The following is a 25,502-nucleotide window of genomic DNA, read 5'->3' on the forward strand; positions in this document are numbered from 1 at the left end:
GTGTGTGTATATATATCAGTATATATATATATAATATATATATATATATATATATATATATATATATATATATTTACAGTATAATCGTAAATCTCAAAAAAACTACTCACTTCTAAATCTTTTGTAGTCATTTTTGTATTATTTTAGTATAAATACATGTTAATTTGGATTCATATGTTGTTTTTTTCTGACTTTATGTGAACGAAAAGACACAAAAGCGCCCGTTTTCTCATTGGAAATAGTGATATTTCAAAATGTCACTGTCCTGGTCACAAAAGCAAAGTTTGTGGGGAATAATAGCCATTTTCTATACTGTTGAGGCATAAGCAATTAGGAAATAACACTTACTACCCAGGAACAAAAAAAAAAAAAAAAAAAAAAATTGTTACAGTGTTATGCAGTCTTTCAACCACACTGGAACCTACTTACCTTCAGCTTGAAAATTACGCAGCAAACTGGATCCCAGTTGATTATTGTTTTGTAATTCAATACTCATCTCAATGTATGTTATCCCATGTATGTAGAAACAAAATATAGGGAGCCATTTAAAAAATATAATTATTTTTGGTTTTATCTTGTTGATGATTTACAAACATATGCAGAAAAAGGCATTTTTTCCCCCCTCAGAAAACACCAAAATAATTTTCCTGGTTGTCAATTGGCACACACACACACACACACACACACACACACACACACACACACACACACAAGATGTTGGCAACTACAAAGTTTCAATTATACAAAAAATAATTAAAAAAAAAAAAAAAAAAAAAAAAAAAAAAAAAGAATAGCACTTGAAAAAAACTGCCCCTCCAGAAATTAAGTGGAACAATAAATCTGTTAATTAGCTCATTAATATTCAATTGGGGTCAGTGGACTTAATAGAACCTTTTTTTTTTTTTTTTTTTTTTTTTTTTTAGAGGCCAAGGAAATATTTAACGCACAGCCTTACGCCTGCCTATTCTTATTATCAACTATGTACAGGCAGCCCTTATCTAGCCGCCAGATGTCTCAGAACAATGCAGTGTTATTATCAGGCTACTGCAGTGTGTGTGACTTGTAACTGGTGTGTGTCGGAGACAGTGAAGTATAGATACAGGAGCATTTAGTGTAATTGATATGTGTTTTTTTCTGTATTGTTTAGGCCTGTTTGTTTGCACTGCTGGTACTCACGGCAAAAAGAAGAGTGAAGATTGATTTTCACTGCTGCCATCTTTCCTTCTCCACAGGTCACAGATAACTTGTCAATGCAATATTCTGACCAGCGCAAAATGCGTCAAGGCTAAAATCTGACAGTACTAGAGAGAAGAGAGTGTGTTTGTCTTTGTAAATATAACCCCACACTCTACCATTACCTTCAGCTTTAGACACAGATGTTTCATTCAACAAGTGAGAAAAGCTGAACAGCAAGAGAGCAGTCCTCAAAATGGGCTTTGACTACTGTCTTTCTTAACTCAGTTACTCTGTATGAAGTTACTGGAAAGTACCATAGCTATTCCATTTCCAAAAACTTGTATATATATATATATATTCAACATGTTTGTGAAACTTGCTGCCGTTAAGGCATGCACTGCACCATGCTATGAGCATTTTCTCAAGAAAGATGCAGTGGTTTGAAAAAACATAGCTACAGTAGTTGCCATAATTCTCTCAAACAGGTGCAGGACAGCCAAGATAGCTCTGGATAAATCTGACAAGACTGCAAGGTTTTTAAATTGTTCTGGTGGGATACATGGCTATGCTTCAATGATTTGGCCACCTCTGATTTGTTTGGGGAAAATGGGCTGAAGTCTAGACTCCAGAAAGGCCCACAATATAACGATTCTCTTGGATACAAAAGCTGTTAACAGCGGAGCACCAAAGCCCTTGAAGTCAGACATGCAACAGAACACATGTTGGGGATTCTGTTTGCATTACATTTCTTTTTGTCCAACCTGTGAAACATAAAAAGCAAAAAATACACTTTTAAGTATTGCTCAGATTATCTTAAATTGTCTCTGTAGACAGATGGTCTAAGCGATTTAATCCTGTTGTGGTCATTAAAGGAAGGTAGTCATTTTAAACAGTAAAGACTAAATACAAATTTGTCTGTATCTTTTCCTTTGGTGAGCACGCAGTTATTGTCTGCCAACATTTTGATGCGAGTACAGCTTTACTTAATCTGAAGCGAGTTAATAATGAAAACATTAATATATTTTCTCTTCTATCTCCAGCTACCTTTCTTTAATCTTGTCTCTACAGAACAATTCCTACAAAGGAAGGAGGGAAGAGAGACTTCAAAGCTACCTTGTTTTCTTAAAGAAGACCGTATTAGTGAAGGAACGCAAAGGAAGCATTCTATGAGGAAAATACTGAAGAACAATAATGTTTTAGGGATCGATACATTTTGTTCCCTTTTTTGTACCCCCCAAGTGTTTACAACACAGCAAGCACTCATAGTCCACTACAAATAATAATTTTAATTTGACTTTCATTTTAAGAGCAATTCTCTTTTAAAACACCACACTCTGCTGCAATACGATAGTAAAAAGCTTATTGTACTGTACAGAATACAATAACACCTCAGAGAGATTGGACTTTCAGTCACTGTAATCACTATTCATCTCTCTAAATCTATATAACTTAATGCTGCATTTGTGCACACTAACAATTGCTGTAAACAGGCAATAAAGGACCTCTCGTTTTTTTCCCCCCAGCCAAAAAATAATAAAATGTTGCCAACATTTTTTATTCACCAGCCGAAGCAGATCATTTTGAGTGATTATCTGATAAATGAAAAGGTCAAAAATAACTCACCCAGGTTCTGGGCGGCTGAGTAAGCCATTGCCTTTCACCCTTGGGTGACCAGGGTTTAAATGAAGTTACGCGTTTCTGAAAGTGGCTTATCTGTCTGCCTGTGTGTTGGTCTGACTCAAAAAATACACACAACTTCAAACTCCTTTAGATGATTTTTAGTAAGGAGTGGTTGACTATAGTTTTCTTCGTAGTACTACCTTTGCGTATACAGGTGGCAATTATAATATTGTACAGTTCTGTGCACATACTGTTCGTCTACATTTTATTGCTGGAATATATGTATCTAGGGATACTTTTATAACAAGCAATACTTGTTGGGTTGTTTCAAAGTGTGTGTTGTTTCAAAGTGTATACTTATTCTCACAATGATGAGGAGAACAAAACATTGCCTGTTAATATATCCATGAGCATAATCAATGCGGTGATTTACAGAGTTAAACACCCCTTAGTTTTCATTTCTATTATTAAATTTGTCTATTTAATTTTAACTGTCATTGTTTTTTTCCCCGAGCTCCAATATATACAAACAGATTCAGGATCTTCTCATTTTTCACATGAGGTGAAACAGCAAAACACCACAGTGTGCATTTTTCTCTGCTTGAAGTAAAGACTTTATGGATTTTTTTTACAGAGATAAAAGCTGCAGTGTTTCTTCTAAACATGCCTGTGTACTGACACCATTCTGTGTGCATAGCAAGATTGTTTCAAGGAACATTATCCTCTTAGTCGGAAATATTTGGGACTGTATGCTGGAGGCGAAGGCCTAAGAGAGACATATTTTCAAAACGAAACAGCACTTAGGTTTGTTGGAAAGGTAAACCCTGCCAGCAAATATAAGACATTTAATATTTCTGACCTGTCTGCAGCCTGTCTGCCAGCTCTTAGAAGATACAATCTAAGATTGGGCCTCCACAGTAAAACTTACAGTATTGCATTGTGGGTTATTTCCTTCATTCCACATAAGTAAGCTTTATTATTATTATTATTATTATTATTATTATTATTATTATTATTATTATTATTATTAATATTATTATTATTAATAAAGATTACTTGTGTGGAATGAAGGAGTGTGTCCCTCCCATATTCATTTAATACTGTATTATTATTAGTAGTAGTATTATTAGCGGCAATCCACTGGGACGCACAGTTAAACACTTTATACTTTACCTGTGTGTTTTCCATGTGTTTACCTTTGAGAATGACAGAACTCTCACATGTCAGCCTATTGAAGGTACAGAGAAACACACTGCACCTACAATACAACAGACTAAATGGCACCTCTCAAGGGGCTTATAGAGGAGATATTTACTGGGTTTTGACACACCTTATTATGAGATCCTACCTAATGAAATGATTGCTACTGGAGGCGTGTATCGTACACCTCAGAGCTGGATTCAAACAGGAACATTCAAAGGAGTAAAATAATAACGCAGTTATTGAAGAAGTAAGAAAATGCAATGATAAAGTGAATGTTTCACTTAGTCTAGTTAAGAAATAATTTGTTCAAAGTCTTTAAATCTGACCTAGTCAAGTTATTGTTGCTGTACAGCAAGCCAACAAACACCAGAGGCAACCTGAATTAGACACTACTTAGGGAGTCTCAATATTCAGTCCTTTTGATGGTCATTTAATTTTGGTTTCACTGTACAATAGTTGGAAAATATACAGCCTATTTACAACAGCACTGTATGCAGTATTTTTGTACATCCGTCATAAAACATAACTTATGTCGGGAAACGAAACCACTCTAATTTGACTTGAGACCATGTGACTAACCGTTTTAACGACAACGTAATATTTGTATTGTATATATTATTATATATATATATATATTATATATATATATATATATCAGTATCTTGACAGTTTTTCTATGATTTCACAATATCCTAACAACAACTATTTTTGAAATAGTAAGAAATAAAGGTGTCCCAGGACTGTCGTAGCTAAACCGGGACATCTGGTCACCCTATATATACCAGTTGTGTCTTTTGTGGAAATTATGCATTATATTCAGGTTATATTATCCCACATGGTACAGCATTGTGTGTTTGCGAGGGTAGCATACAAGAAGTGCACATTCTATAGAAGTAGCATTACATTCAGACAATTTCACCCAGTGCAGGTTTTACTATGATCTTGATTAGCCATAGTGCACAAGTAACTCAGCTCAAGCGTGTCTTATTAAACTCATAGTAAAACCAGGAATGGATCACACTGCTATGCACTTTCCTACTATTGTCTTGTTAGTAATTACCATGAAAACAAAATGTGTTTTGTTTTAGAAAGCTTAGAATCTAGATGAACCCAGACAAAGGCTATATTTTCCTGATGCATACATATAAAAAAAACCCTACCCCACTGCGGCAGGGCTGAGGTGAGATGAACCCAGACAAAGGCAATTAATAATAATAATAATAATAATAATAATAATAATAATAATAATAATAATAATAATTAAATAATGTAAATAGTGTACTTTTGAATGGGTTTATAAATAAAACATAGTTTAGTTTGGTTTAAAATAAAATGTGTTCAGTTTTGTAAAAAGAAAGTGCTGGATGGCATGGCTGGGAGGTTAGACCTCAATGCCTGCCTAATTGAAACCCAATGTGTAGCAAGTGGCCAGGTGTCAATTAAAGAATCGACAATTAATTAACCCTGATCTCCTGCCTTTAAAAAGAGGCTGAAAAGCCAGTTTGTTTGTTCCTGTTCCTGTGTACCAGGGTCAAGATTCATGTCTGCCAGAGAGAGTGAACCGGATGGACCAACCAAGATCATCACTGCATAAACTTTAGGGTAGAGTTTAATTGAGGGGATTTTAATCCCACCAAAGTCTAATTTAGTTTGTGCAGGGAGAAGGTTCCTGAAGCGGGTCCTCCCTTTTAGTTGGAGGAGTGCTCGGCCTGAGCTTGGCCACTTTTTGTTTCATTACCTGTTTCACCCACTGTGTTCTGTTTAGCATTTTTGTAATTATGTGCATTGTGTTTGTGTATGTTCTCCCGCACTAGGCATACCATTGCTGGTACCCTAGTGGCAGACACCAACCACTGCAACCCCTTGTAAATAAATGTTTTGTGTTTCACCTAAAAAAACTGCCTCTCTCTCGTCTCTCAGCGGATACCCTTACACCTGCATTTAGGCCAAAGGTTTTGCATCACCCTATAGAATTAACTAACTGTACTTACATAAACCTGCTGAATAATGTTACCTTAACATATTGAATTACATACCGCTTTGTAGTTTTCCATAAACTTGCCGAAAAACTTAAAAAATGTGACATTTGCGAAATCGAACATGGAATACTGTACTACTATATGGCTTCCGGTAGACTTTTTCGATATCATTTTGTAGTTTATTTGATTACATGATGCTAAATAAAAGATTGACATTATGGTCTTTTTTTTTATTTTTATGATGTCTCAATCCTAAAATTTTAGATAATGCAAAAATTTTGGCCAAAGCTGTACCTTTTTTACATCATAACAGTCAACAAACAGCCATTAATAACAACAACAACAACAATAATAATAATAATAATAATATGTATTCAAATATGTCATTAAAATGTTTTGTCTCTTTCTATAGCTGTACGCATATGAAAACAATGTGGCATTTTTGCAAGAAAAAAAAAAGCATATGCTTGACCATGTGTTTCACAATTCAGACCTTACACCTGTACGCTGTACAGTAAATTATAATGCTATTTCATGTTAACTCAAACAAAATAATTGCAGGTGTATTCTCCCCTTATTGTAACATGCTTGCAGTTCTAGTTTTAGCTTGCCACTTCATTATTATGCTGTATCTTACATATGGGCAAAGGTAAAGCTTTGAGATCCAAATGTAGCAGTGTAGCCCTTAGGATGTTAACACAGCTTGTAAAGGGAGGCAGTGATGCACAACTGGTGATATGAACTACATGTTATCACTTACACTACCATGTTTGGTAGAAATGGGCAAATCCCAATCTCATAGCCACAGCTGGGGCCCCTTCGGGGGGTCTCACCGAGATATTCTGGCACTAGTTCTGGAGAAAATCTCAAACCTGTTTCTTTATCCTCTGCGCTGGCGTTCCTGCTAAGGAACTAGGGCAAGTAAACACCGAAGGGAGGCCATTTTGACAGGACAAAAATGCAAATGAGTGTATTAAATACAATCAACACTGCAGCACCTCCCAGAGGTTATAAAGATGTTCCATCCTGTTAAAAAGATTATCGGTTAATCCAAAAATGTGCAGGAACATGAAACAAAAAATGTGGAGGTCTTTTCAAGTATTTCTTTGTTTGCTTATGCATTCATCTGCTGGAACGCCACATTTTTCCTTCAGTTTTCTAAGCATGTGTAAATGTTTTCTAACCATTAAATAGGAGCTGAAATTTTCAATGGGTAGCATGCAAAAATATTAATTGTAAAGGCCATTATTTGGTGTCCATGAGGCTGCATCAGCTTAGCCACTCCATCCTCAATTTGCATACAAAATGCTTTATTTTGGCAATCAATGAAAGTGCTTCACTGTATTTGTGGCTTATCACATGCTTGCAGGAAATGGATTCCTTAGCCATCTCGTTAAATGCTGTTGATGCATAACAATTTGAAACATGGCACAAGCTGGAATGACATTTAAAGATGCCTTCACTTAATTATATTTTGCAAACATTTGATTGTTTGTCCTTAGGGATAAAGTGCTTCCAGTACAAAGTTAACAATTCAAAAAGAATCTTTTCTTTTGTGAAGCACTAATCATTATCTCATATTTATACTGGTTAAGGGCATTCAAGGTGTCTTCTGTAAATGTGGGAATCATGTTGGTATTCATCTGCTGTACTTTTTAACTTTAAATTGAGAATGTATGCCGTAGGAACTCTAATATAACCAGGTTCTTTTTTTCTTTTGGAGCAGAAGGGCAAAGCAACATTTAAGTTGTAAAATGGTGAACCATGTAGACTAAACCAAGCAGACTTACTTTTGAACCACTGCAGACAACTAAGTTATAAACGTCTAAAGAAATCTTTATATTTCAGTTTCTTTGTGGTCACTGTGGTACTCTAGTGTCCAATATATTATAGTTTCACAAGTTTCAAAATATCATATGACAAGTGGAATGATTCACACAACCACAGTAGATAAACAACCGCCACACAGGTTCCCATTCAAAGCACAGCACCTAGCCTGCGACTAGATGACTGATTCTGAAGTCAGGCTCCGAGCGCAATTGGCACATTTCACCTTTTTTAATAAATCGTTACCTTCAGTTGCATGACAATTTCAATTTTACCAGCTGAAAATAATGTCATCTCCTTGTACACTTTGAACTGCTCTGTATTTATGGTTTAGGGTTTTAGGCATACACACTTTTTTGGGGGCAACAGTATACTAACTAGACTTTTTTTCCCCCACACATATGGGTTCTTTTGGTTTTCAAAAAATTACAATACATACACTAATAGTGTTTCCTTTTTAACAAAACATCTTTTTTTTTTTTAAGGAAACTACTAACCTCATCTTTTAGATGTGTGTATTCAGATCTGGTATAACCCACCACTGTACATTTTCAAGCAAATTTTTGGCTATTTTTTGCAACTTATTTGCTTACCCTGGAAGCCCTGCAATTAAATGCTGGCTACGTGTGAGGAGGAATTATTCAAAGGGACCGTGACATTGAAGTCATACAACAGAGTGTTAATTCATGTGGAGCTAATCATGGAGCTGGAGTACAGTGATATCATTGTCCAAAACCTGCCAGGAGGTAAACATTTTTTCATTGTGGCGTACACAATTCTGCTCCAGGTTTGACATGTTGCATGCTGTAAAACTCTGTGAAGCAAAACCATTTCTTGAATCATACAGTATGCTTTATGTTTTATGTCTCTATTAGTTTCAGCAATTTTTATATTTTTGTTCTGTACATGCGCTACATCACTAATACCCTTGATTTTATACGCATGCCTTAAAACATTAGCAGCATTATATGGCCAATGCTTTCTTCATAATGGCCACACAACATCAAAGAGCAAGAATATTGAGGCTGCTTTTATCTGCAACACCACAAAGATTTCAGCCACTGGAATACGGGCCTCATTTTACTTTTCATTTACATTGCACGATAAATGCCTTCTGCTTCCAATTCCCATGCCTCTTTTGTCACTTAATAATGTTCAAAGTTAACTAAAATGTAATAAACAGCTGGTTGCTTTTTACAGAATATCCTATCAGATGTTTCAAAACAAACCGATTATTTACTACTGTACTTGTTTATTCAGACTTGCAATCTTACATGCATAATTAAATTATGTTTGACTAGGCACAGCTACAATAAACTGCAACAACAGTGCTAAGGCTGGTATCCATTTGTTTTTAAATACAGTCAGCACTCAGATATCTGTTACCCAGATACACGTCAGCCACATTTTACTGCCCTTGTATTAAGAATAAAATCAATCCCCATTATATATATATATATATATCTCAAATTAATGCACTTGCCCGTCACACGTGATTTCCCGTCACCAGTTTCCTCATACAAAGCCCATCTCTTCAATGTTACTGTCACAGCCAACATTTGTTTTTGTTTTGTTGTTTTTTCTCACATTCCAAAACAGTGTCTTTACTGTGCAGTTACACAGCACTTTAGTTTTAGATATTGTGATGCATTTTTTAAAATCTGTGATCTTTAGTAGGTTTCCTGCATTTTCATTTGCAAGTGAACTGTGACATTAGGGCCTTATAAAGCACTATATTCTGCAATTTTGAATACCGACTTTGAATACTGTTTTAATTCTGGAAACTGGTGTTTTTTTAATCTTTTGCTAAATTGTATTGCCTTTTATGTTTTACACAGTTCTGTGCATGGATAACATTTTGATTTAATTTAGATTAATAGTTAATGATGGATTTTACATACTGCTACATTGCATACCAGATTTAAAAGCATTTGCTGTATTACAGTCCATGTGTCCACAGTTGTCTATTTTGGCAAGTGATATTTTCAGAATCATATCGTTCTGAATGAAAATACTACTTCTGTTGGAAATATAGTATTGTACCAACAAAACCTACTACAGTACCTCTAAATGGAAGCCTTCTATTTTAAAAAACAGTCCTTTCAGCTATGTATTTTTGACATTGTATCTTTGTGTTCCCTGAAAAAGCGGGCCAAAACGAAACAATCAGATATGCGTCACACTCATTTAACCATCACTGAAATATAAATGCTATAGAGTTGGACATGTGAGTGCTGACTGTAAGATAATTGTCTACTGGCTGGTGCTAAAATAGCTGGCACTAACATATGGCCAATCCCAATTACTTATTTTTTAATGTTTGACCCATTTAGAAACTTGCAATCCGACTGCTTTTCAATAGGGTATTGGACCTTGGCTCTATCTGACTTCCTGCCAAGTTTCAGGATGTTTTGTGAAAATCTACTCAAGTTATTATAGTAATATCGTTGGTGGTAATGGACGACACGCTGATGACAATACTGACTAATTAGTCTAAGTTGCTAATTAAACAGCTTTCTGACAGCTGCCGTGGACCTACCTGTGTCGTTCACAGCCTACCTCTGTAAAGCGCTTTGTGATGGTGGTCCACTATGAAAGGCGCTATACAAAAATAAAATTTAAAAAAAAAAAAAAAATGAAGAAAAAAATAAACACAATTCGAAATGCTGTATGTCACTGCGAACATAGTACTTTAAATATAAACAATACAAGAAAGCTTAACTACCAAAGAACGGAAGTTTGTTATTTGTACAGAACACGCTCCTGTGGGCCGTACAATGTAATAAGTAGTACCGTTTTGGGAATTTATATTTTCGCTAAATGTAAATAACATTGTATATGTTATACGTTTTTACAACAGCTGTGCCAACAAAAACATAGAATAAAAGTAAACAGCAAGAGTTTTTTCCTGCCCAGTGTCACAAATGACTGTTATTTACTGTCCCGGATGTATCTTATTTGCGCAAAATATTTACCTGTTCCTAGCAAAATGGTACTGTATGTATTAAATGCAAAAGACCTACCTATGGAACAGGAAAACTGTACTTATGAAACACTACACATGTTATAAACAAGTCAGTTTTAACCAGAGGAATTCCCAATTAAAACCCATGCTGTTTGGCAGGGTCATACCTCCTCAATACATTGTAAACAGAACTCTATTCTAACTGGATCCGTTACAAAGGGAGTGGACCTGCATTACAGACTGTATAGCCTTGAGCTGGGGCTTTTCACTAGCCACTGACTAGCCTTTGTAAAAGCTTTGAAGTTCTTGGCTCTTTGGGTTAGTGATCTAGACCTGTGAGTCTTTCTGATCCTCGTGCTAGATCCTTTTTGGAGAATGATAAAGCCAGATCGAATATGATTCAATGCTCAGCAGCTGCCCAGTTAGACAAACAATGCTAAGCTATCTGCAAAGATGAAAGAGCTCCCTTGCCAAACTGAGAGAGCATGTTCGCATCACAAAGAAAATTCCAATCCCAATGTACACTTCATATTCTACTGCAAAGTTGAATGTAATAGAATTTGGCCACAAGTCTATGACACTTTCAATATGAGGAGCTGTAATTTCGTTACAATTGATTGGGTTTAAAGTCAGGGTAGCTTTAGTCAATTTCAAATTGAATTCCACTTCCCAATTTAGCACGCACACTGATATTAAGCATGTGGCAGCAGTCTAAGGCTTATCGATGGTAAACAAATAAAATGTGTCCATGTGCCAATCAATTATCCCACAAACACAAAGGTCTGTACAAATGAAAAAGACTTGTAAAATATACAGATACATGTAAAATTCTATCAAATGTCTTATATTTTCCCAGGTGAAAAGTGCTATATTAAAGTATGTCGTTTTATACATACAAATGTTAAATACAATTATAAATAAGGGGGGAGTAACCATAGTGTGCCTGGCTAATAAACTTTTTTTTTTTTTTTAATTAACATCCAAATACAGTACTATGACTGCAATAATTTCCCATGTAACACGGTTTTTAATTATCCTATTAATGTGTTTTACATAAACTGGGTAACTTCATCAGGTGCAAGTTTACATTAAAGGTTTCAACACCGTCTAATGCATTCAATTTAAAATCTGTCTAAATTCAAAGGTGAAAACACGTGCAATATAAGCAATGCCTCTCCTTTAACAGAGGCATTGCTTATATAGTCTTCAATGTAATCTATATACCTTGCTGATTACTCTTAAAAGGTATTGCAGCTCCAGGAAATCATGATATTATAATGTACACACCGGCCACAAGAGCCTGCATGCCTTTCAAGGACTATATTACAGAGCGCCTCTTGAATGATCAATGCATCTTATTCATTATTTCACAATTGGATTTGTTCTCTGAATAAAGACCAAGTAAAATGAGGTTGTACTGCAGTGCAGTATGTGCTTTATAACAACAAATCCAAAAAATGTTTTAACAAAACATGCCAATGCCCATGCCTTTAATCAACCCAACATTTATTTTATAAACTGTCTGCTTTAGATGAGGGAAGAGAAATTATATATATATATATATATATATATATATATATATATATATATATATATATATATATATATAAACAAACTGAGCCAAACGATCTGGAAACATAAGGTGACAGTGTGCTACAAACAACTTCCAAGTACAACGATTTATATTTCTAACAGCAATTGTGTTCACTGAAGGTGCCTTGATTGCCATACAGTACATGTGAATCTATTGAATCTCAAAACAATATTGTGTGAATATAGCAATTGTTACAGCTGAGTATAATGGTATTTAAAACATGATTCCTTCATCTGACTTTTTACATAATTATATTTCCAGTAATTGTAGGTGACATCTATTCATTACATACGTCTCAAATGTGGAGTTTTGAAAGAAACACATGTTACACAGTAGCCACATGTTTTTTTTCATTTCAAAATTGTCCTCACTCCTTCACTGGCTTCTTTCCTGTCAATAACTAATCAGCAGCTTCCTTTATTGACTGGCATGCTTTCAGCCAACATGCTTTGACCCAGAAGAGGTGAAATGACCCAAGGAGTACAGATTCAAACAGATAACCCAAGAACAAGGCAAAGCAACCAAGAGTTTCCTTTAACCTAAAGGACTACCCGATATCAGATTTTAAAATGAAAATACACGTGTGCTATTTCAGACATATGTAGTGCAAAATGGCTAAGACTTGTTAGCTATAATTACTTTAATGCACATGTTTATTTATAGTTAAGATATTATTTTTATTTCTAGATGGATGGGGATGGGGGGGTGGGGTTCTAAATAGGAAACGTACGGTTTTAAAAGAAAATAAATTCACATTATGTATACATGCCATACCATCATGCTATTGTTGAGTTTTTTCAGCAGTAACAAGTCAGCACCACAACAGGTGAAAAAACATCGCGGGCAAAAACCTCACACCGGGTATTCTCACGATCAAACAGCTGTAAGAATCAAAAGATTCCGAGAAGGGTCCACCACAAACAATAAAACATCAAAACATGAAGTAAAACAAAAGAAACCTAAAAACACAGAAAAACAAAAGAAAAAGAACACGAAGCTAAGAAGAAACAGAAACAAAAATAAACCAAGTCCTCAACAAAATAGAATTATAAAAAAAATAAAAATAATAATTAAAATTAAAACGTACAAAAAAAAAATAAAAAATGGAAACTGAGCAAACATACTATAGAATAAAACAAATAAAAACAAAAAAATAAACACAAAGAAACCACCCGAAAAAAAGAAATGAACTGCGACTCTGATACACTCCATGCACCTATTATCCTCCATCCACAAGCTGGCAGCTCAAGAATTCTGGTAATACAGTATAATGTAAATGCAGTACCTATTCCCCATGTTTTCCCCAGATAGAAAGCAGTTTGCTTATTCATAGATCATTGCAGAAAGAGACATCAAGAGCCATTACTGAAACTTCAGTGGGAAACATAGTTTGCATTACACAATTAGGGAAAGAACTGTCCAATATGGAAAACCTTTTACTGAATGTTAGGCAACTGATTATGCTCGCTTTCAAAATACACACTTTGTTTGCGATATTATAAAATATATCCTCCCTTCACCCAGGCATTACATCTCAAGCGCCTGGGGATGTTTAACTAATAAGCTATTCAAATGCTTATATCGAGTAGGTGTTAATGATAACTTTGATATGTCTTTTCTCTATTTACACATGTTTTCAAGTTAATAATTACAGTAGTTTATTGTATCGCATGACTAACAAAGCTTTTTGTCCTTGGCACCATAGAGCCAGTTTACAGCATTTTTTTTCAATTTAAAGCACTGTATCCATTACCAAGGTTTTTTTTTGTTTTTCATTAAAATTATAAATTGAATCACTTAAAAACCAGGATGACAACTGCCAAAAAAATCACAGAAAAAAGGAACCATCAATTGGTTAACACTGAAAGAACAGTGAATAAACCATATTAAATGGGTTTAACGTCAGCTGTATGCTATTCATGTGAATGGATCAAAGCATTTGAAGTTTGATTGCTATTTTGATTGGACCTGTCCAGTTTAATGAATGTAAAATGTGGTAAAGCTGATGAATGTGGTAGATACTATGATGCGATCTCATTCTTGCCAAGACATGGTGGAATCAGTTTCTTATAGAATGTTATGGGATAGCAGCAGTCCAACAAAACCCACTGAGTATTGATCTGGGTACTGTATATTTGGTATGCTACTTTCATAGACCTGACATGATCTAGGTACAGATCAGAATTGTATTTATCACTGTTGAATTCAAAGAGTTTTAGCAAACAGTTCTGTACACAATACACAAGTATTGTTTTAAATAAGCACAAATCATATTTTGAGATTTGATATTAGTGCGTCGTCCCCGTCCCCCCCCCAATATTAAAATGACACACTGAGACTTGAAAATCGGTTTGATTTGGTGCATTATGTGAACACAGATGTAATTTACTTTGCAATAGCTCAGTTCGTAGTGATAAATGTAATGGTCATGATATTTGTAATTAAACTGGGTAACTACAGCGTTAAGGTCCCACTGTTTTGAGCCAAATACTGTGTGGGTTTAAATGTAATTATTGCACTGCCATCTGGTGGAACTAGAGAAAATTGGCATCCTGTATACTGCAAATTAAGGTACAGTAAAATGTATGGGGGAAGTCCAGCAGAAAAACAAATCAAGCATGATGGGCAGCAGCATGAAACCAACAGCACAGAGGTATTTGTGGACGTTCATGTATACACTACACTGTTCAGTTACACAAGTTACAGTTCATTTAAAATGAACTGTCAATTTGGTTTACAATAAATCGCACATATACTCCTGACTATTGAAATGAAGGAGGTGGCTCTTTGAAACTGGGGGGGATTTCAATAGTCTGGGGGTGTACACTGACAATATATCAGATTCCCCCCCTCTTCTGGCAGTGAAATAAATGTAGATTGTTTTCATTCTGAGCTATGTGTATTACCACAGATTAAGTTACAATGTAACAAAACTGCAGGAATCGATGAGAAAGCGCAGCCATTGTGAACACAGAATGCAAACGTGCAGAAATGCATGGGTGATTTCCCCCTTTCCCCCTTTCCCTTCATTTTCGCTTACCTTAGGTTTCAGCCAGACTCCTATAAGAAATTCTGATTCATGGTTGAGTATGGCCCCTCTTCACCTGGTGGTTCGACGTTAAATTAACTTTTAATTGAAGCTCGAAATCTTAAATAGGTATTCAAAGTTCTGAATTGTCTGTGAAATCCTGACACTTTGTTTTTAAATATTGATATTTGTTTAGTTATATTGGTTCCCCTTAATATTAACCCTAGCGTAAATATGTTTTTTGTTACAACAGGTATTACTATGAAGGAATTCTACCACAACATCTGCGCTTAATTCACCTCGCCTGCTTACTTTGCCGTGCATGTTCCTGGCTACAGAGGTCACGTGGGCTGAGTAACCACATGACTTCCCCGTTTCCAGAAAATACAGGAAGAAAACAAAGAAACGATCAGAAAAGGCATTGCTGTGACTCAAAGGAAGACAGCGAGTTGGTTTTCTCTCTGATTGTATGTGTTATCGTAACGATGGCGATGTCTACGTTTCAGAAGGTGACACTGGTCTCCTGTCTCGTTCTGTGTATTTCCCTGCTCCTTCCCAAAATGCTTTTATCCAGGGGGAAGAAGGAAGCAGGACAGCAGGAGGGTAAGGATTCAAATGGCACAATTTCGCCCCTTTCATTGTCTCCCTCAAGATTTCCGTCTAGGATTGTTAGTTTAAAGACAAAATTGTAGCGGAAAATGTAACGGTGTATAAACTAATTGTGAGAATGATTGAAAATAATAGACAGGTACGGTGACGCGTTCAGCATGTCTCATTTTAAATTCGACTTGTGCAAATTGAAATTGCAAGGCATGGAAAACGTCATCATAAAAGAAACACGCCAGTCTCTAAACAATAGTCAATAGCAATTGTTTTCTAAAACGTATACCTAAATAAAAGTTTTATAAATCATACATATAACCAAATGTTATTTGTTTTGTTCTTGTTTGTTTTGTTTTACCCTTTTCCAATAAAGCCATATAAAATCCCCGTCATGATTTGTGTTTTCGTTTATTTTTGTTCCACATGTCCCCTGTATTGCACCCCTACCTCTAAATATCAGATGTCGGGACCATACCCAAACAACTATATGTATAAAAATACTTTTATTGGTTATAATTAGGTTTCACTTGGGGCCCGCTTTTCAAAGCTTGGTAATTTCCTGTTGAGTATCAAATTTGACCATATTTAAGTAAACGGTATAACTTCACTAAACATAACAGAAGATTCTATTTAATTTGAAATACAAAAAAATAAATAAAAATAAAGTTTAACAGTTTCTGCAGATAGATTCTGCACTACTCTCCTCCAAGTATGGCATTCATGGAGACTATCTTGCAAGTCACTATGACAGAAGTCTATTTTGGGGATGCAATTTTTGAGGGGAGGGGTATACTTGGCTAAATGTTCTGCATTAAATCATCTGTCTCAATACTTCCTTGAGGGTTGTGTATAAACCCTCATAAGAATTGTTATTGGGTATTTTAAAAAGGAGCACAGGTAATCTCTTTCACCAATTGTTCACCATTGTGAGGAATAAGAAGGTGAAACACTCTTTAAATATATGTTATTCTGGTAAACGTAAGATTAAACGGGAATCACACAATACTATGTAACCTGTGGAAGATAGTATAGCTAAATGATTCAAAAACATAACATGAAAAGAGGGCATATTCATAAACACTCTGATAACCATCTTTTTAGCTATGGACTGGAGACCCCCCACCCCCGAGTCTAAGAATGTTAAGATAGTTGCAGACAGAACATTCGAAGTACACCTGCAAATATGATAATGTGGTTGACAAAAAAATCTTTGAACCGTCACCAAGACAGGTAGACAGATGGTAACTACCACATTTATGTCAGCCTTCAATCAGCTACCAATAGTAATCCAGCCAGATGCATTTAAACCTACCTCTCTACAATCAGTACAAGTCCTCTACAACCTCTGCCTCATTCTCGGCCTTGTCAAGGGAGTTGGCATCAAACTGTTTCCTACCTTAACAGTATCTAGCAATGCCACATTAAAACTGCATCTTGTGCTCTAAAGGTCTATAGACTAAATAGAAATACAGTATTTATATTTTTTCTTAAAGTCAAGGATTGAACTCAGTAACACTTTATTCAAACCCAACTTGCCTTACCCTGGTAACTTGTTTCTTTTGCCCACATTGCCCAGTGGAAATGGGGAGGGGCTGTACTGTATGTGAATAAGTTTACTTCATACATTACAGTCTTAAACTTAATGATTTACTGCAAAGTAAATAAGTAAATAACAGCAAATACTGCTTCCCGATCTGTCCAGTTAGTCTTAACCCCATCAATAAAAGTTTACTGAAAAAATAAGTATGTGCATGATTATTATTTATTACATTGTTTCTTCACAGCTAAAACTTATGAAGTAGGGCGTTGACTTGAGCATCGTGGGTATTCCATTCATTAATACTTTAATTTATTTGTATTTATAGCAGGGTTAGGTCGATTTCCTCCCACGATGCACCGCCAAAAGATGTCCTTCCCCAAGTCCCACAACACAGAGGCTGTGGCCAAGGCAAAGGGGGGCAGTGGAGGAGGAGGAGGAGGAGGGACGGGAAGGGGGAGAACCAGTTTCATGGCACAGATCATACCAGTATATGGCTTTGGAATCCTCTTATACATCCTATACATCCTCTTCAAGGTATGCTGTATTCCAGGTATTAGAAGTCGTTGGGGTCTGTGTTAGCGATCTATACTGTGGTGGATCTTCTATAAATACTTAATCTTTAACTCCTGTGATCCCAGCAAGGGTTTTTACCCTTATTTATTTATTGATCCACTGCCTTAACATTACTATATACAGTACAGAGTACAGTGACAATATAGTGAAATACATTTTAGGGTGTTTACAAAATTAACAAATCTAAAAAGACTCTGTAGTCAGCTTTTAAACAATATATTTCTCACTATGGGTTTCACAGCAGAGTTCATCACAGAATAATGTTCTGATGCGGTTTTCTTAGTAGTCAGAAAGGTGATGTGTCATGGATTGCACAGATCTGTTTAAGCAAAGTTTCCAAACATCATGTACAGCATTTTTAATGTGCTACACTTGCAGCACCCTCTAGTGGCTATCATATTGCCTGCAATGCAGTGCTCATAATAATTTTTCTGTAACACTTTAAAATAATGGCTGCAAATTCATAATGAATTCCAACTTAACACCACGGGTATTGTGCACTTCCTCTGAGTTCTGAAGTTATTCATTTTTAATTCAGCCCTGTTAATTCATGTGGATTTAATTACCTGTATTCATTCCATATTACATTACATGCCTTGTACATGTTGATCACATATACAAGGCATGCATGAATGAACACTTCTTACATTAGATAAACAGTGAATTCATTAGGAATGGATGGAGGGGAAAGGGGAACCCACATGTTTTTAAATCTTGACGTATTAACTCAAAATGAATTACTTCAGAACTCAGTGGAAATGCATAGGATATTTCGGTGTCAATCCTGTGGTATTTAGACGGAATTCATTATGCATTTTCAGCCATTATTTTAAAGCTGTGCTTTGTATATATACTATTGTGGTGATGTCACATATAATATTACTCAACCAAATCAAAAAAAAAAAAAGACGAATAATCAAATATTTAAGCCCATTATATTAAAAAGTAATAAAAAAGTTGATGGTATAAACTTCATTAATGTCAGAGGCTCATTACTGAACTTAGTTCTCTTGGTCTTTTCCCAGCCTGCCATCATAGATTTGTGTTAAACTCACTGGGAGAGGACAAGAATAAAATGACAAAGCATCAGTGAAGATGGCATCCCTTTTTCAGTCACTGTCTAATGTTACTCACGTTATTTAGCAGTTCCTTTCTAGGGAATACAGTGTGTAGGTCATCATCAGTTGAATGAATAGGAGCCTGCCCCCCATGAAGTCTTTATTATTTGGTTATCTCTATTTGTATTATTTGTGATTTGTTTAATATGTGTATCTAGCTCCGCTTTTGATATGTAATGCACCTATTTGAGGACAATAACATACCATGATAACAGTGAAATGAGTAGCACATGTCACACTGAACATTATGCCTCCTAAAGAAAATGTCTGTTTTATGTTTTTCAGATTACCTCCAAGGGCACCAAACCTGATCAGAGATTCCCTGCTTTAAATAACAGAAACACGAAAACGAAAATCAGTGAGTGCCACTTGAAGTTTAAAATTACAGCATACTGGTTAGGGCTTAAATTAAGCAATATCAAGTTATGTCAGTCATCTTAGCATACTGGCAAGCGTTTAAAAAACCCCCAAAAAACTTTACTGTCTAGGGAATAGGTAGTCACACTATATATATATATATATATATATACACACACACACACACACACACACACACACAGTGGTTTGCAGAAGTATTCACCCCATACCAATAATGTCACATTTTGTTGAATTACAAATCATTTATGCACAGTTTTTCAAAAAAAGCTGTAGTGGTTAAACTGAACACTGTTATATTAGGAGGAGGTTAAATGTCAGCAAAACTTGCAAAGAAAATGTACAAAATGAAATTTACTAGTTGCATAAGTATTCAGCCCCTTAAGTTAATACTTGGTAGAAGCATCTTTTGCAGAAATTACTGCTATGAGTTTTTTTGGATAGGTCTCTACTAGCCTTGCACGGTAGGATGGTAACATTTTTGCCCATTCTTCATGGGAAAATTGCTCCAGTTTTGCTAAGTTTGTTGGGGATCATCAATGGACTGCAATCTTCAAGTCTCGCCATAAATTTTCGATTGGATTCAAGTCAGGACTTTGACTGGGCCACTCAAGAACATTAATTCTCTTCTTGTTCATCCACTCCAGTGTGGCTTTGGCTTTATGCTTCGGTCATTGTCCTGCCGAAATGTGAATTTCCTCCCCAGTCTCCCCAGTCTTGGCTGACTCAAACAGGTTTTCCTCAAGGATTTGCCTTTACTTTGCACAATCTATTCTCCCCTCTATCCTGACAAGCTTCCCAGTCACTGCTGAAAAGAAGCATTCCCATAACATGATGCTGCCACGACCATGCTTGACAGTTGGAATGGTGTTGACTGGGTGATGTGCAGTGTTGGGCTTGCGCCAGACATAAGTAACGTTTGGAATTTAGACCGAAAAGTTCAATTTTTGTCTTATCTGACCACAAATTCCTTTTCCACATATCTGCAGTATCATCTACATGCTTTTTCGCAGACTGCTTTCGTGCTTTAAGATGAGGCTTTTTGAGTAATGGCTTCTTTCTTGCAACCCGTCCATACAAGCCAGCTTTCTGTAGGGACCGGCTTATTGTTGATGTGTGAACACTGACTCCCATCTCAGACACAGAACTTTGCAGTTTACGGTCATTGTTGGCTTTAGAGTGACATCCCAAACCAGTTGCCTGGTTGCCCGGCTGCTCAGTTTCTGAGGATGGCCTGATCTGGGTAGTGTCTGGGTGGTATGATGCATCTTTCACTTCTTAATGATGGACTTCATTGTGCTGAGAGGGATAATCAACTCTTTTGAAATTTTCTTGTACCCATCTCCTGAACTGTGCCTCTCTACCACTTTATCCCTCACTTGTTTCGAAATCTCCTTGATCTTCATGGTTGCCTTTTTGAAAGTCTTTATATACCTGAGGGAAATTATGTACAAGTTAAACCACTTTGACTACACACAGGGTGAAACCATTTCACTAATTTTATGACCTTTCAAACAAATTATTTTCACGCTCAGGTGCCAACTTTGCAGTGCGAAAACTTTGCAGAGGGGTGAATACTTCTGCAAACCACTGTGTGTGTGTGTATCTATCTATCTATCTATCTATCTATCTATCTATCTATCTATCTATCTATCTATCTATCTATCTATCTAATTTCTTTTTTATACCCATAAATACAGCTTAAATGTAGGCAGTAGGCAATGTAGGCAGTGGAACAGCCTGGACTCAAACCGACGACATCCAGGTTATAGGGCGCATCCTGCAGTCCGAGTGGAGCGCCTTCACCGAATGTGCCACTCAGGATCTGTTTGAATCCTTGAAGGGCAAATCTTCTGGTGAAATGTCCTGTGCAGCATCCGTGACTTTTCAAAGAACCATGCAATGTAATTTCTTTTAAACTGTCAGTTGTACATCTTTTTAATTCCAGTTCCAGTGGGAGGTCTGTACAAACAGGCTCCCTATTGCAAGTACAGTATCAAGTGCCTGAGAATGAGCTTGTCATATCAGGACGTGGAATCTTAGAACTATTATATGCAAGGTTAGTTAGTTTGACTCGTCAGTCGGATTGCGAGAGAGGGGCATGACAGAGATAAAGAAACACATTGGCAGCAGCGCTTTCTAACTGATGGATCTCCATTCATCTAATTTTCAGCAAATTATGAACTCGCCCAGCTTCAGGAGAAACTGAAGGAGACAGAGGCGGAGATGGAGACGATCGTCTCCAAAGTGGAACGCAATCCGAACAAGTAAGAGCTTAGCTTTGCAGTTCATCCAGGTTTCTTTCTCATGAAAAAAAAACTAAATAAAATACTTTTACATAGTTTTAATGGCTTTAAAAGCCAGGATATTAAAACAATGTAATATATCTTCACAAAATCCACAGAACACATTTAGACATGTTGGGGTAGATTTTCAAAGGTGACAAGTTACTACATTTTCATCGAGATTTTCAAAAATGACTTGGATGATGATGTTCGTCGACGTCTAAGTTTACTATTCGTGGCATCGCTGCCCAATCTCTCTGGTAGGTTAGCATATATAATGCATAGTATAACCATAGCAAACCATGGGACAACTGTAAACATAGCATGCCAAAATAATGAGGCAAACTTTTATAAAGATATGGTTGAATGACCAAGACATATGCTAGCAGTTCCAGATAAAAAAATAAATAAAACACACACACATGGTTACACCACACTATTGTATTTTAAGCAGTTCATATACCATGCTGTATTTCATTTTATGTCCTCAATTTTTTCAGATGGTGTATCTGTTCTGTAAACTGGTTAACCTGCTAGAAAAAAAAAAGTACTGCCTTTCATTACCTGACAAAGTGTAAAGTCAGGTTTCCTTGAGGCTCTAGTACTAGATATGTAATGTTTTTATTGATTAAAGTAATCTGAACAGTTGGGTTTGCTGGTCCACAGTGTATGCCATGATTAATTTCCTCACCCGGTGTGTTCCGATTACAGGATTAAAAGTGTCACTTCAGAGCACGAAGAAAAATTACTCCAGCAGCTAAAGGAAATCACTCGGGCGATGCAGGAGGGAAAGCTCATAGAGGGAATCTCCCCCGAGGAGGAAGCTGAGGAAGGCCCATACATGGAGGATTGGGAAGGTAGTGTACAGTAAATGTTGACCAAGAAAGGTGATTTTATGCCGTGTCATTTTTGTAATAGAATGTGCCCTTCATGTTTAACATGTATGACTGAGCAGCCTTCAATTACAGTACATCCCGTGTATAACATGCACTACTTCTATATTAATAAGCAACGTATAATAATATAATAGAGTATAATAGTCTTTATAAACATATTCTGTTTATAAAGACTTCTGATGTTTCATTCAGCCTGGAAAAACAACCCATGAACACGAATTAGCTTTACAGCATTTCTAGCTATCCTAATTTCATTATGAGAATGCATATACTTTCCGTATGTGTTAAAATGGATGCCCAACTCAAATAAAACATCTCAAAACAACAAATATAATTACTTTCATAGCCTTATGTGATTCAGTATTGAATACTGTGCTTAAAGGGTACAGTATGTGTGATAATATTTAATTATTTTAATTTAAGGTTATCCTGAGGAAACCTTCCCTGTCTATGACGAACCAACCTGCTGCAGACACAAGCACGACACAATTGTGGTGGATCGCTTCGACCAGGATCAACCAACCGCCGAAGAGTTAGCTGAAAGAGTGGGGGAAATAGAAACCATGTCCCAGGAGGAAGAGACTGCAGGTCAGGATATTGATGGGAAGAGAGAAAGTGGTAAACGAACCAGCTTCTGTGAACAAAGAGCTGTCTCCCATTATGATAAAGGTGAAGAACAAGAGGATTATAGCGAGTGTGAAGAGGAAGACCCAGCAATCATAGCCGAGAATATTGGCTTCACCTGCGGCAGCTTTAGTGATGAGGAGGAGCTGTGCAGGGACCTCTATGACGCAGAGGACACTGTTGATAAGAACAACAAAGAAATCGAAACTGCAAGAGAGGAGCCGTTTGGAATGGTCAGAAAGCGCAACAGGAAAGGAATGCAGTGAATGGGGTTCGAACAGGATAACCTAAAACGTATCCATAGTACATGATTCATTCTTTTTTCAGTCTCAAAATAATACATGTTTAAAGGAGTGCTGGCCAAAGTTTGAAAATCCATTTTCTTACCTCTTATTAGTGCTAGAAATATTCCCACTGCCGCTTGTCCTCTTCTGTTGAAGTTCTTTTGGTGCTTTGCTTGTCTTTCATATTCAGACATTTCAAGACAATGATATGTTTGAGTTTAATTAATTTAAATGGTGACCTACAGGTAGGGTACGAGAATGCAGCTGCTTATCTCTGGCATTGGTTAGCAATGCGTTAAGTCTCAGCGTGAGAGATGCATAGGAAATGCACATAGCTTCATACAGCTTCTTTTTTCATGCAACACTAAGCTTTTTCTTTAGTTGAACTGACAGCGCAGTCCCACATGAAGTAAGACAGAAAGAATGCACAGTCTTCAAACAAGAGAAAGGATGTGTCTTTTTAACATGTTATGCTGCTGACTTACAGCCTTCACATTAGTTCCAGTTACAGTGATGCAGCCATTTCTTCCCTCCTCATACTTCACACCTTTTCACTATTAAATACAAGTGAAGTGCCCTCCCACTAGGGCTGTCAGTTAAGTCTCCAAATAGCAATCGATTAATTGATTTACTTACCACAACATGCACACCCGCTATAGGTCAAGATGATTGTTACTCTAAAATTGTGTTTAACATCACTGATTATTTATTTATTTATTTATTTAAAGTTATTGAATATTGTTACATATCCATTATATAACAGTTCATTTTGAAGCGCTGCTTGCCAGGAATACAAGCCTGTTGTCTGATCTGGATCCAAGGCTGCACGTTTTTTTTTTCGTTTTTTTACATCGAATACTCGTACTTACAAAGCATTTTCAAAACTGATTCGCTGGAAGCAAATCAGATGCTAGTTAACAAGCAGGAAAAGAAGAGCAGCCCACTGCTTGTCTGGCAGAAATACTGTAAATTGCAAGTCAGGGAGTTCATTGCATTTTCGTTGATAAACTTAAATAATGTTATTAACTGCGCATTACAGAAATGTAATTATTGCATCTATTGTCCAGTATTTAAATCGATGTATATAATGAGGAATGGAATGTATCGAAAAATCGATTTTTAATTTAATCGTAGCAGCCCATCTGCCCACTCCCTTCCCCCCTAAATTGAATTGTGTTTCGACCATATATTAACCAATTTAACAGTACTGTATATAAAAGTACACTCCTTATTTTGTAAATGTCCTGTACCCTGCCGTACTTATGTTTTTAATTGATTTAAATCACTTTAGCTCTAAACACTGTCATTGTTTAAATAATTAAAATGATTCCAGGTAAATTTCTGTTATTTTTTTATTGTACTGTAAACCAGAGTTTATGTACTGTATAACTATTTATTTATTTATATAATTACTGTACTGGGGTACTTACAGTATTATTAAGAGAGCATAGTTTTCATAATAAATTGTGAAAGCTTATCTTTCAGAATATAGATCACTTAAGATAAGGTTAGGAAATGCAAATTGCATGCTGCAGCACAACCATTCACAACTAAGAGTGATTTAACACTAGAGCAATTGTATTCATATTCACATTCATAGTTCATGTGAAATGCAATATGCTTTGTAGGTTTTCAGTCTAGAAGTGCCTATGGAATTGCCAGATCCAAATGCTTACAGATTTTGCCTCATCACTACGCTCAATAAATTTATTGCATTATGTGTGTGGTTTTTTTTCCTACTAACCGAATCTACATTATGATTCATTGATAATTTTTTAACCCTTTTCTTTTAATTTACTCCAGGCTTACAAT

General features: G+C 36.1%; 1 protein-coding gene across 1 annotated transcript; it reads left to right on the plus strand.

Annotated features, from left to right (window-relative positions):
• Positions 1–15,790: 15,790 nt before the first annotated feature.
• Positions 15,791–24,589, plus strand: LOC121294347 (protein RIC-3-like). Its single transcript, XM_041217965.1, has 6 exons — positions 15,791–15,995; positions 17,861–18,069; positions 19,512–19,584; positions 21,775–21,868; positions 22,598–22,743; positions 23,206–24,589. The coding sequence occupies exons 1-6, from the start codon at positions 15,878–15,880 to the stop codon at positions 23,670–23,672; spliced, it is 1,107 nt and encodes a 368-aa protein (XP_041073899.1). The 5' UTR covers positions 15,791–15,877; the 3' UTR covers positions 23,673–24,589.
• Positions 24,590–25,502: the final 913 nt, after the last annotated feature.

The sequence above is a fragment of the Polyodon spathula genome, chromosome 19 (genome assembly GCF_017654505.1).
Source record: "Polyodon spathula isolate WHYD16114869_AA chromosome 19, ASM1765450v1, whole genome shotgun sequence".
In the NCBI taxonomy this organism is placed as follows: domain Eukaryota; kingdom Metazoa; phylum Chordata; class Actinopteri; order Acipenseriformes; family Polyodontidae; genus Polyodon; species Polyodon spathula.

Coding starts and splice junctions, on each gene's coding strand:
- LOC121294347 (XM_041217965.1), top strand. CDS start 15,878: ATGGCGATGTCTACGTTTCAGAAGGTGACACTGGTCTCCTGTCTCGTT. Junction 19,585..21,774: donor AAACACGAAAACGAAAATCA/GTGAGTGCCACT, acceptor TCTAATTTTCAG/CAAATTATGAACTCGCCCAG. Junction 21,869..22,597: donor GTGGAACGCAATCCGAACAA/GTAAGAGCTTAG, acceptor TTCCGATTACAG/GATTAAAAGTGTCACTTCAG.